Source organism: Natator depressus, chromosome 27 (assembly GCF_965152275.1).
Source record: "Natator depressus isolate rNatDep1 chromosome 27, rNatDep2.hap1, whole genome shotgun sequence".
In the NCBI taxonomy this organism is placed as follows: Eukaryota; Metazoa; Chordata; order Testudines; family Cheloniidae; genus Natator; species Natator depressus.
The window spans coordinates 5,884,254-5,899,029 of record NC_134260.1 but is presented as its reverse complement, the minus strand read 5'-3'; the positions used below and the strand labels follow the sequence as shown (position 1 = coordinate 5,899,029).

At 50.3% G+C, this 14,776-nt stretch overlaps 1 protein-coding gene across 1 annotated transcript in view; it reads right to left on the bottom strand.

Moving 5' to 3' along the window:
* Nucleotides 1-8,317: 8,317 nt before the first annotated feature.
* The window catches only part of CRHR1 (corticotropin releasing hormone receptor 1), a 116,163-nt gene continuing 109,704 nt past the window's right edge, over nt 8,318-14,776 (bottom strand). The window contains exon 13 of the mRNA XM_074940737.1: nt 8,318-13,962. Within this exon, the coding sequence (XP_074796838.1) occupies nt 13,822-13,962 (141 nt within the window). The 3' untranslated portion in view covers nt 8,318-13,821. The remainder of the gene's footprint in view (nt 13,963-14,776) is intronic.

Below are 14,776 nucleotides of genomic sequence, written 5' to 3'. Positions count from 1 at the left end.
GGTGTTTGCACCTTTTATCATTTTCCTGTGTGAGTTCAGGCAAGAGCGTAGGGATTGTCTGGTTTCCCCCATGTAATTGTTAATGGGGCATTTAGTGCACTGGATGAGGTATTGTCCAAGTGCCTCCATTTGGGTCAAATTGGGGGTCACATTCTGGGACCGGTCACCTCAGTGGGTCACACCTCTATACGGTGCCATCTGGAAGGATTCCAAGCCACTCATGGCTCAGGCTTTGACCTCGTCTCCCTTCCAGTTTCTAAAGTTTGCTGAGGGCCCAAGTACTTTCTGATGAAAGGTGCTGTGTAGCAGGCCTTGCTAGCCCTGAGGGCATAGTGGTGAAAGCCCAAGCCTGAGAGTCAGGAGACCTGGGTTCTCTTCTCACCTCTGCCACTGTCTGGCTGCACGACCTCAGGCAAGTCACTGTGCCTCAGTTTCCACATCCATAAAATGGTGATAATGATCCCACCCCTCCATTGTAGAGTGATGAGGGCTAGGATTTTTTTTCTAGCCCCTAGCGTAGAGAGCAGGAAAGGCTAACATGTCTGAAGCTGCTTGGGTAGCTCTGAGAGGGCAGTGGTTGATGGCTCAGGCCTATCCATCATGCTGGCAGGCTTAAGGATCAGAGGGGCTCCAGCCACCTGTAGAAGGCAGGGAAAGAACATAACTGTGACCACAGCCAGTGTCTGTTCCCCCCTCCCTGCCATGCACAGGAGACTTGATGCTTTTAGAAATAGGTTTCCTTTCAGCTAGTCCCGTCGAGTGCTGGGGTGGTCTCAGATGCAGGGGAGCTGCTTCTCTGAGCCTCCTGCCTAGTTGTCCCCAGTGACACCAAGTCAGAGGCTCTCCTTTGTCATTGTAGCCCAGAGACAGGGGCAGGAGGGGGTTGCTGATGACTCAGTGACAGGAGTGGAGCAAGGTGTTGGGTGGGGGGAAGTGGTTTGGAAATAGGGTCCATTCTTTGTGGCATGGAGGATGTCAGCCTCCAGCGCTCTCCATCTGGCGTGTTTTACCAGCCCTTTAAAAAGTCTCTTCAGACATACTGATCGCCCAGGGCCGTGTCCGGACTGTGTCTCCTGCCTTCACGTTTCCTCCAAACGGGCACAATCCGGCCCTTTGAAAATTTCATGAGAGCAGTAAAGCGCTGCCATTTCCCTGTGACCGCTCTGACAGATGTGAGCGGGCTCCGTCTGGGGAGCAGGGAAGACAAGCGCGTGGGAATTAAAGGATTAAATATTAATTTGAGAGTTTCATGAGGTCAGAATAATAATACAGGGGGGAGGGGGAGATGTATCTGGGCAAACGGCAATAAAAATGCTCAAATTAGACATTTTCAGCTGTAACAGGAAATGAGATTTTCCCCTTCCCCTGCAGCCTGTAGGGATGAACTTAACCCCTGCTTGCCCTGATTGTGGCCGCTGCGTACCAATGCCATTTACATCTTGTTTTTTTTTTACTAAGCAGGGGACTCTATAGAGGCAATGAAGTTTGAGAACCTCTGTAAAAAGCTGAATAGACTATGATAGAACTCGTCTCACATGCCTTCCACACCCCTCTAATCGCCTAGAGGGTGTCAGCAGAACTGGCTGGCATCATTTGACTGGGATTTTAAAAAGCCCTCTGACAAAGTCACATTCTGGGACCAGTCACCTCAGTGGGCCACACCTCTATATGGTATTTCTTCCCTCCTCCCCACCCAGGAAGCTACACTGTTAAAAGGAAATATGTTTTCATATGTAGCCTGTGGAACTCACTGCTACTGGACACCACTGTGGCCTGGAGCTTAGTAGGATACCTAAAAGGCCTGAACACCTCTCACATTTCCTATCTTACTCTGGGTATTGCTTCCCAGGCGAGTTGTACTGATGAGAGCTTTGAGAGAGAGCTGAGCCCTTTGGTGGAGTGTGCAATCCAAGTGCCAGCTCTGAGTAAATGATGGAACCGCTGGCTGGGTGGGACCAGGCACAGGGCCCCAGAATGGGCGGGGAGAATTGTGGGGGGTTTCCATTCCTGACTAACTCACCATGTGACCTTCAAGCCCCTTCTCCTTTCTCTGTCCTGGGGAGATAATGACTCACCTTGTGCTGTGCTGGGGAAATGCTAAGCATTGGGATGGGGAATGCTCTCTGTCCCACACCAAGCTGAGACATTAATTTGGTGTTTCTCCTCCTTCCATCACCACTTTTCTGTGCACCCCTGCCCAGGATCCTGCCCTCGGGCTGTCACTTCTCTAGGTCGACGTCTAAGCCTTGTGCAGCCTGCATTGGGGATGCTGGGAAGCTGGGTTGGCCCAGACATGGGTGCAGGCTGCAGTGTAGACGTCCCCTTTGTAGCAAAGCCGTTGCAGAAGCAGAGCTGGACTGTATGCCCTCTATGAATCTGCCCCAAGAGACTGTGCGACTGGGGGCCAACATCCTGCCTAGGTGACATTGTGATCAAACCCAGGCTCTAAAATAGGGACAGTGAACATGTGCAGTGCCTGTCGTGGTGGCTGGCCTCTGAAGAACACCCCAAAAAACCTGCTATATCCTGGCAACGAACTCTCCAGTGGTGCCATATTGAACCAGGCTCCCCTGCACTCTTCACTTGGGTGGAATAGCCCACACCCGTCCCAGCAGTGTGTGGGGGCTGATTGAATAGTGAACTCCATGTAGAGCCTGGTTCTGATGTTGCTACCACAGAGCAAGCACCATGAAGGAGACTGTGGCCAAGCTTAGGCCTTGGCTCGGCATGGAGACACGTCCTGAATGACCCTGCATTCAGGAGGTGTGGCTTAATTCATAGCACAGAAGGTGTAGGCACTTTTTTGCAGCCTGGTGAATCAGACTGGGTGTGTCGAGAGACTTGAGTTCGATTCCAACCTCTGTCACGGACTGACTTCCTGACCGTGGGCAAAATGCTTGACTTCTCTGTACCTCCATTTCTCCATCTGTAAAATGGGGAGGTTGACCATTGCACACCTTGACGGAGAAGGGATTAGGTGGATGATGGGGTTCCGGCATGGAAACAGACTTCTTGGACCACGGGGGAGTTGGAACCTCTGGCTGGGTCCCAAAGAGATTTTTTTTCAAAGGTGAAAAATAAATGGGAGGGAAACAAAGTCATGTGGACACTTCAAAGCCTTTCCACGGGTTTGATTGACATTCAGATCTGGCAATGAGCAAAGGCTCCAGTGGAGAGAAGGGTCTTCCTTTCTCCGAGCAGAGCCAGGCACTCCTAGACCCGCTGGGCAACCCTGAGTGATCTGTGGGTCCTGCTGCGTGCTCCTTGGATTATGGAAGTCTCATGCTGCTAGGAAGGCTGGTACAGTGGTTAGGGTACTAGTCTTGCACTTATGAGCCCCAGATTCGAGTCACTGTCTGTGTGTGTAGTCATCTGGCCTCTGTTCCCCATCTGGAAAATGGGAATAATAACACTGTCCTACTCAAAAGGCGGTTACGAGAATAATGCAGTGAGTGGGAGATGCTCAGTAATAGGGGGCTGTAGACGTACTTAAGATAGCTAAGTAGGTTGTGTGTATTTTGTCCCTATCAAGTAGCTGGGCAAACAGAGAGAATAAGAGATTTATTGTTCATATCAGCTAGGAGAGTACTCCTTTAGCTCAGGGACTTGTGTGTTTGGAGCCAAAGCCCTGGGTTCTAGTTTGGCTCCCCAAGGTTTATACAGGATCTGGAATTGCATCTGTTATCGGCAGATGTGGCCTGTTAATAGTAGAGGGGTGCTGTCAGCAAAGGGGTAAATTCCAGCGATGGACAAAGAGTTCTGGAGTTCTTTCCTTTCCTTTCTTTTGGTTCTTGTAACTACTGTAAATGAAGGGCTGTCTTAGCAAGATCTCAGTCCCCAGGAGACAGAGAGCAGTGTGATAAATGTCACCCTGACACTATCCCATATGGTGAAGGCTGAGCTGGCACAATTTGTGGGGCGGGAGGGAGCCCCTGGAGAGGGCTTTGTTTGTTAATCAAGGGAGCGAAATGAAATGCCACCTGCCATCTGTGTCCCCACGTTGCATTCTGGGCTTTGTGCTGTCGTCCCATTGAAGGAATTCATGGGGGTTCCTGGTTTTAATCTGCCTCAGCTCCCAGCCAAAGAGGGACCCCAGGATACCCCTGTCCTGCTGAACCTCCTCCCACATCATTCTCTGGCCTCGTATGGCGCTGCAGGAAATCATTAAACTCTGCCACTCTGTAAAATGCTCCATGCTCCGATGCAGTCAGAGGATGAATTCAAGACCTGGGCATCCAGATGCCCAAGACAGCACTTACAATAACAGGAGAGGTTAATGGCTGGCAAGGGTCTGGGGAACTGGGTAGCCCAGGGCACTAACAAGACCCTACAGAGCTTTTAACCTTTAGGTGTGCTTTAAAGCCACCCTGGCTGGGTAGCAACTGCAACTCATCACCACCTGCCTGCCAGCTGCTTGGCTCATGTAACACGACTGGGGACCTCAGCCCAGCTCTTCCCTAGTGCACTGGGCCCCTCGGCCCAGTTCTCCAGAGCGCGCTACTCCTGTTTAGGCAGTGAAATGGGGTGCCAGATTTTCCCAAGTGTTTGAGGTCAACGGGGAGCTGCTGGGGAGCTGGGCACGTGAAAACTGGCCTTGGTTGGCAGCATCAGTTAGAGGTTAAGGATGAAGTGGTCCACAGAAACTCACCTACCAGCTGACCCCTCCGGCTGAGGCACATTGATGGGTGGGGACAATACCTGCCCAGGGGGAACATTCAAAAGCATCTAAGTGATTTAGGTACCTACGTCCCATTGACTTTCAATGGGATTTGGGCACTTTGGAAAGGTTACCTCTGGTCTCCAGGGCTCAGTCTGGCCCCGTCAAAACACCCCCTTTTCTATATAAAGGAAGCCGGCCAGGACTGCACCCTCTGTGACTTCCACCCGAGGAGCGTTTCACAGCGACTCCTGCAGGCATCTCTGTTGTGGGGGGGTCCCTTACCCAAGGGGAAAAGGACAGCGCTTGTCCCTTTTCCCTCCACTTGTCACCGAGCACGGTGCCTCCTTCTGCCTGGTGCTGCTAGTGTTTTCAGCTACGGGAGCCTCCAGCCAGAGCGTGCCGTGCTCACATGTCAGGCCCGTGTGCTAGTGCCATGTATCGTTTGTGGCTGGGCTGAAGCCTGTGGGAGGAAGGGGAGATATGGGGAGACAGCGGGGGCGTGTGCATGTGACAAAGGCATGAGTCCACATGGAACTGAACGGGTACCTGTTAGCTCAGCCTAGGTTTGGGGAGAGTCCCTCACCGCCGGGGGAGGATTTTGCTAGTCATCCACCTGCCTACGCTCCTCAGAGTGGCTGTGGAGGTTTTCTCTTCCTGTGTGGGGTTTTTTTTTTGCCTTCCTTTGGCATAAAACGATTAAAAAAGCCAAAGGGTGGCCCATACAACGTCTCTGAATGAATGTGACCTCTTGGGCCGCAGGTTTAACTAAACCAAGTCAAAGACCCATCTAGTGACCACTACAGAGCCCTGTCATAGAGACACTGACTTCTAAGCCTTGCTTGATTTGATGCGGAGGGCTTGGGGAAAACCCCCGTGAGGGAGGAGAGGTACTGGAGCTAAAGGACAAGACTTGCTCAAGAACAAATGGGGATCAAGTGGCCATGAAGAAAGGTAGGCTTGACATGAGAAGAGGGTTTCTAAGCAGCAGCAGAAGGAGGTTCTGGAACAGCCTGCCAGGAAGAGCAGTGGGGCCAGGAGACCCCAGGAGGTCGGACTGGATGGTCATCGTGGTCCCATCTGGCTTTAGAATCTGTGACGATGGAGCTTGATAAATTTATGAATGGGATGATATGATGGGGTTGCTTCAGTTACCCAGGAAGTCCCTTCCAGTCCTACGCCCTGTGTTCTAACAGTGCATCTCTTGTTCCCGAGACATACCGGGACATGATTAGAGGGTTACCATAGGATCATCTCGCCCTGCTAGAGGCTTGTCAGGAGATCTGAGGACCGCAAGCAACAGCTCATTAATCTGGGAATCGATAACTTTAGTTATAATTGTTTGGAGAGTTGTGGTAGCTGTGTTGGTCCCAGGATATTAGACAGACAAGGTGGGTGAGGTAATATCTTGTATTGGTCCAACTTCTGTTTGTGAGAGAGACAAGCTTTCGAGCTTACACAGAGCTGAAGACCTGAAGAAGAGCTCTGTATAGCTCGAAAGCTTCTCTCTCGCCAACAGACGTTGTTCCAATACAAGATGTTACCTCACCCACCTTGTCTCTCTTAAAAATAATCATCATGTAATCAGTAGGAACCTATAATTATTATTAATAATATAATTAATATATTTATATATAATTTATATTTATGTGCCTAGTGCGTCTGCTCCTCAGGCTCGGTGCAACACATGAATTAATTCCGCATAAGACTAACCTGACCAGAAAGAGATGTTTGGGTCTGAATTTCAGCAGTAAACAGAGATCTGTGGCATGACATTCAGTTTTAACTGGCCTTGCCCCGAGGAACTGCATTGCAACGTTATTGTAGCTTGGCCCCGCTAGTGAGGAACAGCCTCAGAGGCCTCATGCAGACGTTCAAATACCACTGTGGTTTTCCAGCCCTACCACCTCAGCCTGTGAACTTGCTCACAATTTAAAAGGAGGCAGGGGGAGGGAGGCTAAGGGTCAACCTGGTTTCTGCCTGAAATGGCGTTGTGGCTACTGCTCAGCCTCCGAGTTAGTTCTGCTCTAATCTCCTCACTAGATTACACTCACTAGGGGGCACTGTTCTGCAGGGAGTTGTGTGGGGGATTCAGTAGGGGGCGCTCTCCTCCCTCATTAAAATGCCCCAAAGTGGTGATAGGGGGGATGCTGTGCTGCAGCGAGTGGTGTTGGTGTCTCAATAGGGGGCACTCTGCCATCTGAGTGCTGAGCCCAGTGCAGTGCTAGGTGGCTCTGTGAGGGGGGGAAGTGGTAGGGGGCGCTCTCCCCTACATGTAGCAATTGACAGCTTGAGATGTGTAATAATTTTTCAAACATAGAATAGTAATAACTGGCACTTCCTGACTGCAAATCACACCGCTGATCCCACCCAACTCCCCTCGCATATCATGACCCCCGTAACAGATGGGGAACAGAGGTGCAAAGGGGGCTGGCTGTGGGGGCTTGGCCCCTCTCACATTAAAGTGACAAGAATAGTAATACCCACAGAGTACTTGTTAGCAGTAGATGTCAACGGAGGTGAGTCTCCTTATCCCCACTCTGCAGCTGGGGAAATGGCAGCACAGAGCAGGTAAGTGACTTGCCCCGGGGCAGAGCTGGGAAGAGAACCCAGGTCCACTGGGCCACACTGCCTCCAAGTAGCCAGGTTAATTCTACAGATCACCACCCAATTTTAGCTCATTTGGCACCCAAAAATAAATAGCAGGAGCAGGTTCTGCTTTGTATTTTGTGCCCTGGCTTCAACCCCTGATGCTTTCTGATGACCATCTGGGGCTGGAACCTGGAGACCACGCCCTTGGATCTGAGGATATTCAGCCCCTTCCTGGCTCTGGTCTTTTGGGAGCAGTCCCTCTTGAGATATCTTAGACGTGGGGAGAAAAGGCAGTACTCCAGGGTCCCATCCAAGAGGTGCGAAGATCCATGACTGAACCAACCCTTCTTTCTCTGGGAGACAAACGCAAAGTCCCCATGAAATAATTAAAAGCCATTTTAATCAAACAGAATTGAGAGTACACATGGCAACACACAGATTTTTTAAAGCAAATTGTGTACATCTGAAAAATCGTAAGACTGGAGGATGAAGTAAATAGTGACACCCACACAGTGCTGCTTTTGTTGTTGTTTTGCCCCTCCACATTGGCCACATTGGACATTTTGTTGTCGTTTGACCCCTCCACATTGGCCACTGGCATGCGCAGAGCGCTGGCTCTCCTGGGAGCTGGATACAGGGCGAGGGAGAAAGGGATCAGTCAGCCAGCTTGAGGTCTTCCAAACTAGCATCATCCTGCATCCATTCTCCTGGGCACTCAAGGGCATTGGCCTGCATGAGGGGAACCCAAGGAGGGAGCGCACTGGTCCCTCGGGGCTGATGGATTTCCGTGTTGAAGTGTATCCCGATGGGTGGGAATCACTGGAGTGGATGGTTTGTTTACGCAGCAGTTTTTATAGCTTGTGGGATGGCAATGATTGTTTAGTTTATTTGACAAGGTGTTAGGCTACAGGGCAAAAATATGACGAAGGTGCTGTGAAATCACGGGGCACGATTCCACACTGCACTGGCAGAGAGCTGGCAGGACGTAGGGTTGACAGCAAGTTGGGCATCGCACGTTGGCTTCAGTTTCACTGAAATCTGATGAATGCCATTCCTGGTTCTGCTTGCGTTTGTTTCATTCTTTTTGGAGCTCACTTTCCATATCAGATCCCTTCACACCCTGGAGCAGGTGAGCATTGTTTGACTCTGTCTATTGTAAAGGGGTTCATTTGAATCAGGTGTTCAACACGGCAGCCCTGGTGCAGTGAATCCCACCCGGCTGGAAACAAGGAGTTCCTGGGTCCCATTCCTGGCTCTGACATGCCATCGGCAAAGTACCGAGCCACTGCCTCGTTCCTGGAGCTGGACGCCAAGTTTTTATTGAAATTTTTTTTGCCAATATCAAAATGCTGAGAAAAAGTGTCAATTTGACAACAGCACGTTTCGCAAAACCTCCCGCAACGAAGCGATTCGATATTATCCTAGCTCGACATTTTGGCGTGGACTGCTGTGATTTTTCAGTTTGAAATGATTTTTGACATGAAATGTATTTTTAAAAAAAGTGAAAGGGTTTCCAAAGGTTGAAATTGAAATGAAATGTTTTAATTTTACCAACATGAAACATTTCCGTGGACACAAAGTGATTTTTCCTCCCAGAATTTCCCTTTCGCAGGAAAATTCAATTTTTTTGTTTGTTCCAAGTTTGGAAGGGAACAAATTTAGAAATTGGGGAATTCCTTTTGAACTGGAAAATCCAGGTCCTGCCTAGCTCTACTCATTTCTCCACAATGCTGCAGCACCTAGGAATTATTTTGGGGAAGTTCTAAGGCCTGTGTTGTACAGGAGGTCAGACTAGATGATCACAATGGTCCCTTCTGTCTTGGTATCTATGAACTTCTGTGTCTTCAGTTAGTGATATGACTTGGATGCCATGACGTTGCTGCATCACCATGTGTTAGTGAATCACCCCAATGAGAGAGCAACGTCTTCAAGTTAGGACGTGGTAACTATGACACTCAGCATTGATTTAGATTGCTCTGTGGGTCATGGAGCAATTTCTGGGCATGTGACAGCTGGTCATGGGTAGAGTTCAGTTCAGGGAACATCCTGAAGGTTGGATGGAGGTTTTTGTTGTGTGTTTTCTCCTTCTCCCCTCTAGCACCTTTCATTCCAGGATAACAAAGTGTTTTATGCATATTAATGTGAAGCCTCAAAACTCCCTTTTGAGGAAGTATCATTAGCTCCAATTTATAGTGGAGAAAACTATAAAACATAAAGGTGAAGTGACTTGACCAAGGTCATACAGTAAGTCAGTGGCAGAGTGGGGATTAAAACCCTGGGGTCCTCAGGAATGATGCATCTCCTAAAGCAGAAGAAAGCTATTCTGGTCAGTTCTTTAACCATCACACCATCCTGCCCTTTAACCATTGCACCATCCTTGCCCTTATTAGAACTGTTTGTTCATCTATAGTGGCAACACTGATGAAATCTTGGCCCCAGTGCAGTCAATAGCAAAACACCCATTGACTTCAGTGGGGGGTCAGAATTTCACCCATCCATCCGGGAAATATTCTGCTGTGAGAACTGCTGGCTCATCAGCCATGTGGAACCGTCAGACACAAATGTGACATGCGTGTGTATGGAGCATGGGGCAGTTCAAACAAGCACAAAAATGGCCATCATGGGAATTGGCCAGGACCTCAGAGAGAACCAAGCCCGGTACAGGGTCACCCTGCCCAGAGTGTTACTTCCTGGAATGAGACATGCTGCCTGGTTAGCACTGGGTTACCAACCTCTGGTTGTCCTTCTCTGAATGGCATGGCCTTGTAATGTCATAGATTTTAAGGCCAGAAGGACTCTGATGATCAGCTCGTCTGACCTCCTGTATAACACAGTCCTGAAAACATCACCCTGTGATTCTGACAGTAGGACGGCTGATCTCCATTTAAAGCCTCCCGGTGATGATGAATTTGCCAGGCCCCTTGCTGATCTGTTCCAAGAATTAATTCCCCTCGGTGCAGCTGGTTTCCCTTTTGAACTTTCCTGGCTGCAGCTTCCAGCTGGTGGGTTTTGTTCTCCCTCTGCCAGCTACCTAAAAGAGCTCTCTAGGACTGATATATTCTCTTGGCATAGGTATGGATGGATAGGGCTTCTGATTTTAGGTTTTAACCGATAAACACTGATAAAACATCCCAGATACAGAACCCCAGAACAAACCAGTGTTTATCCAGTAAACACCAGAAATGTTTTCTCAATTCATGTGGATTTCACCCCTTTCCCAGCCCTGTGTGTTTGCAGAGGTGATGGCTCTACTCACTGGCTTGTCTCCATGGAGCACCAATGCAGACTACAGGAGTGTGACTTCTAAAGCGCACTAGTGTGTTGCACATTAATTGGTCCATGTAGACCTTGCTGGTGTGCACTAGTTTCCCTACTGCACTTCAACATGGTGCAGTTCGAAACAGTATGAGGTGTATATCCAAAGGGAAAGCCCTGGAAATAACCCAGTTTTTGGACATCTACACAGAACTCAAAAATGGCTAAAAATACCCCTCCCCAATGAAATTAATAAACCCTGAAAAATAGAACCCTACTCAAATAAATTGCCTCTTAACCATCTTAGATAAACTAAGCCGCTGGAGCTCCATTAGACTGTCACTGGAAGGCAGGTTTTGCGGACCTTGAATAAACCTTATAGGTTTTTTCTAAACCCTCGCCAGTTGTGGAACATCCTTTCTGAAGTGTGGACACTGGCTCTGGATATAGTCTCTCCAAGGCCATAGCTGGAGGTAGGGCCACGGAATGAGAGGGGTATTTCAGAGGAGATGCTGGCACTCCTGGTAGAACTTAAAAGCGCTGAGCAAGGACCATCGGAGGAAGGTCAGTACAAGGAGATGGGTGCAGATCTGTCACGTAGGGCTGGATGGGAAATGGATTTTTCAGATTTTGAACATTTTTCCCGTCCCAAGTTGGGATGAAAAGTGGAAATCTAGAATATTTTCATGACCCCTCCCCCAACAAACCTCCCTCTCCTAAATTTCACTTTGGGCCGATTGAAACATTTATTTCAATTTCAAACATATTTTTTTAAAAATGTTGTCACTCTAATTAGCTTTAATTTCTGAACAAAAAGTCCTTTTGACTTGGAAAACCATTTAGAAAACGTCAAAATGGGACCTTTTTGGAACTTTGAAACTTGCTTTTCAACAACTGAGGAATTAGTCATAACCCAGCCGTTCCTGAGAAAACTTGCAGGTTAGAAAAATGGACATTTTTGGAATTAAAAAACGGTTCATCGAAAAATTCCACTGTCACTGCCATGAGTTTACGGGCTGAGAAAAACAGGATTTGCATTTCTTTGTTAGTCATCTGCAATCTTTCTGTAGAGAAGGCACAAGCAAACCCTGCCCACAAACGAGTTGTTCCCTGGCTCTCAGCTAAAGCAGTTCAGAGCAGCTGGGAATGTTTGCCACACAGTTCTACCCACCAGAGGGTATAGCCATACAAGGCCGAAGATCCAGAAATCTGGAGGGTTTATGCAAATGATCCAATATCCTCATTTGCATACTGGATGAATATGCATAAATATGCAGAAGTAGCTGGATTGTAAAACTGCAGGTTTCAGAACACGCCACCCACGACCTACTGGTCTCTCCTCAGTGCTTTCTGTAGTTCTCCATCTCAGCTGTACACCCTTTGGAAAGAAAGCCCGGAGGAGCAGCTTGAGACCAGGGGGCAGCTCAGCCCCATGTCCCCTTCTGCACCCCGACAGTGATACTGCGGGAATTGCAGCCTGTAGACAATGCAGCAGAGTTGGACCAAATTTTGCTTATCTTAGAAATAAATACATCAAAGCTGTGTTGTCTGATGAGGCATAAAACCAAGGTGCTTTATGTGTGTGTGTGTGTGAGTTGCATGTATGTGAGTGTGTATGGGTGCATATGAGAGTGCATATGTGGGTGAGGGTGTATGTGTGCATGTGTATTTGGGAGAAGTTAAAAGATTTTTTGTGTGGCTTTTGACGCCCTCTTCCCAAGGATCCGGGTGTGAACCCAGGTGTCCTCCAAATCCTTGTCTTGCCATGGGCAGAAGCCAACCCCCCCCATTCAATGTTTCCCTGGGGTTTCAATGGGAGCTGCCTTCCTCTTCTTCACACCCACCCCGTGGCCCTATCATGCCAGGTCTCTGCTCTGGGAGGAACCATTTCACCCCCCAACTTGCATTGCTCACCTAGTGTTCATTTACTGAGTGCCAGTGACCCACTCCCTCCCCTGGTGTCTGATCTCCCTGTTCCCTACAGGCTCTGGCTCGTGCCACCTTGGCGCGGGTGCAGAGGGGCTTTCCGCTGCCGTGGGCTGGCCTGGCGGGGTCCTGCTAGCGTTACCCCAATGTGTCCGCAGCTAGCACACCCACTCTCGAGCTGGGCTAACGCCAGAGGAGTGAGTGCGAGGGCCGGTCACTGGGGCGAATGCTGCAGTGAAGACTCAGGCTCAGGCTACTCTCACAAATGCTGAATTCACTCAGCGACGTGCAGGCCTGGCTGCCGCGGGGCCTCGCCAGGCACCACATGCTGGGGTTGCTGGGGGGCAGCAGGGCGACCCCAGCTCTGCAGCAGGCTGCATGGCAGGGGCTGCCGCGTGACCTCGCCAGGTATCCTGCTTGGAGCAGGGTGGCAGGGTGGATGTGGGGGGATGAATAATCTCAGGGTCGTAATAAAACGGAGGCATAAGGCAAAGCACAGAAATGGCACCAGGCAAACTACATTCACGGCCCAAGCAGCTGGTCTGTCCTCTGGGTTAACGCACATCAGGGCATCCCTCCCCATCACCGCAGCTTGCAGAGGTTCTTCAGGGCATCTGCACTGGCAGCAGGAGCCTGGAAGCGGATTTCCCAGGCTTGCCCCCCGAGAACGGGTTAGCACGGCCGTGCGGTGGCAGTGGCTTCTGACAGGGTTGTTCCAGAGATGCCATCGCCATGTGCCGCAAACGGAGCTTTCACGACACCCTTGAAGGCAGTCACTCCAAAGTGACCTGCCGTGCAGCCGCTGAACCGGAGCGAAGCATTTATACCCCAGAGGGGCAGTGACATGCATGGGAATGGGGAGAGAGGCAAAAATGCAGACTGGCCACATCCCATCCATGTGACCAGTGCTAGCAGGACCAGGGCTCTCACCGGACAAACAAAGGTTTCCACTACACCTGCTGCTAGGTCAGGATCGGGGCGGGTGCTGGACTCTGCCATATCTCCAGCACACCCGGCATCGCTCGGGGAATTGCTCTGCCCTCAGCCGACCCTGGGATAATGTGAAGTCCTCACTGGACCGTTGTCCTCAGTTGCTGTAGGCCTTGCCAGGGCCACCAGATACTGCCCAGACCCACAGTCCTGGGCAAGGGAGGTTCTGGCCTCACGAGGGCTTGGGAGAATAAGAAAGAGGTGGTCTGAGAGCTGGTCTCCCAGGGTGGACACTGGCAAGGGGTTTCTTTGGTGTCGGACAGTCCCCGCCCGGGCTCTGCTGGGCTCGTGGGGCTGGGGTTCCACCCTGGAAGTACATGGCCCACACGCCGTGTGCAATACAAGCAGCAGCGGCTCTGCTGCAAACCTTGGCTCCCGTCCCGTGCGACGGCTTCCTCCCCTCAGACAGCCGTCGACTGCTTGATGCTGTGGAAGCTGACGCGCGTCGGCGACGTGGGGATGGACATGGCTCTGGCCACGCGGGCGCGGATGGAGTGCTTGTCCTGCCACCGATGCCATCGCTTCCGGACAGCAGAACGGACCTGCCAACACATTGCAGAGGACACAGGGCATTTACAACCCATGCTGCTGGCGAGGGCTTTCCTGAGACCTGAGGCAGAACTGGGGCAAGATTTGCCTCTCCCATTGCACAGTACTGCAATACACTTTAGAGCTAAGGGGCTGAAAGCAGGTTACAGACATCAATGAACTAAGCCCCCAAATTCCCCAGGAAGGAACAGTTCCTGGCATTATCCTGTATTTGTAGATGGGGAAACTGAGGCACAGAGCAGGGACATGACTTGCCCAAGGTCACCCTGGAGTTCTGGGGCTTGCCTTATGCTGGAGGTCAAACTAGGTGATCAGAGTGGAGCCTTCTGATCCCCCCAGAGCCTATGAATCTGTGAAAAATTCTTATCCCAGTGTGACAGGGAGAGAGTTGAGGCAGATGCAGGGACAGGGCATTTGCAAAAGGTCACCCCACTGGGTCATTGCAATGGGAGATTCGAGCCCAGCAGTTCTAATTCCAAAACCTTTCCTCTAACTGACAAGGCAGCCTCCTTCCCAGAGCCAGGAATAGGTCCCACTAGTCCCGACTCCCACTCCTGGCTAGTCACTCTCCATTGTTGGACACCGACCTCAATAAATCCTGTCTTTAAAGGTCTGACAGGAAAGGAGAGAAATTAACCCGGGTCCAGGAACGTGAAAGAGCGAGCAGGAGGAGATAAATCTGGACTTCAGCTATAAAAAAAGAGCTAGCGGCTCATAAACCTGAGGCTGCCTAGTGTGTGACGGAGGGTAAGCAAGCGATGGGCTCACAGAGTTTCTTTATTACTTGTCTGGTCCGCATCTGTGTCA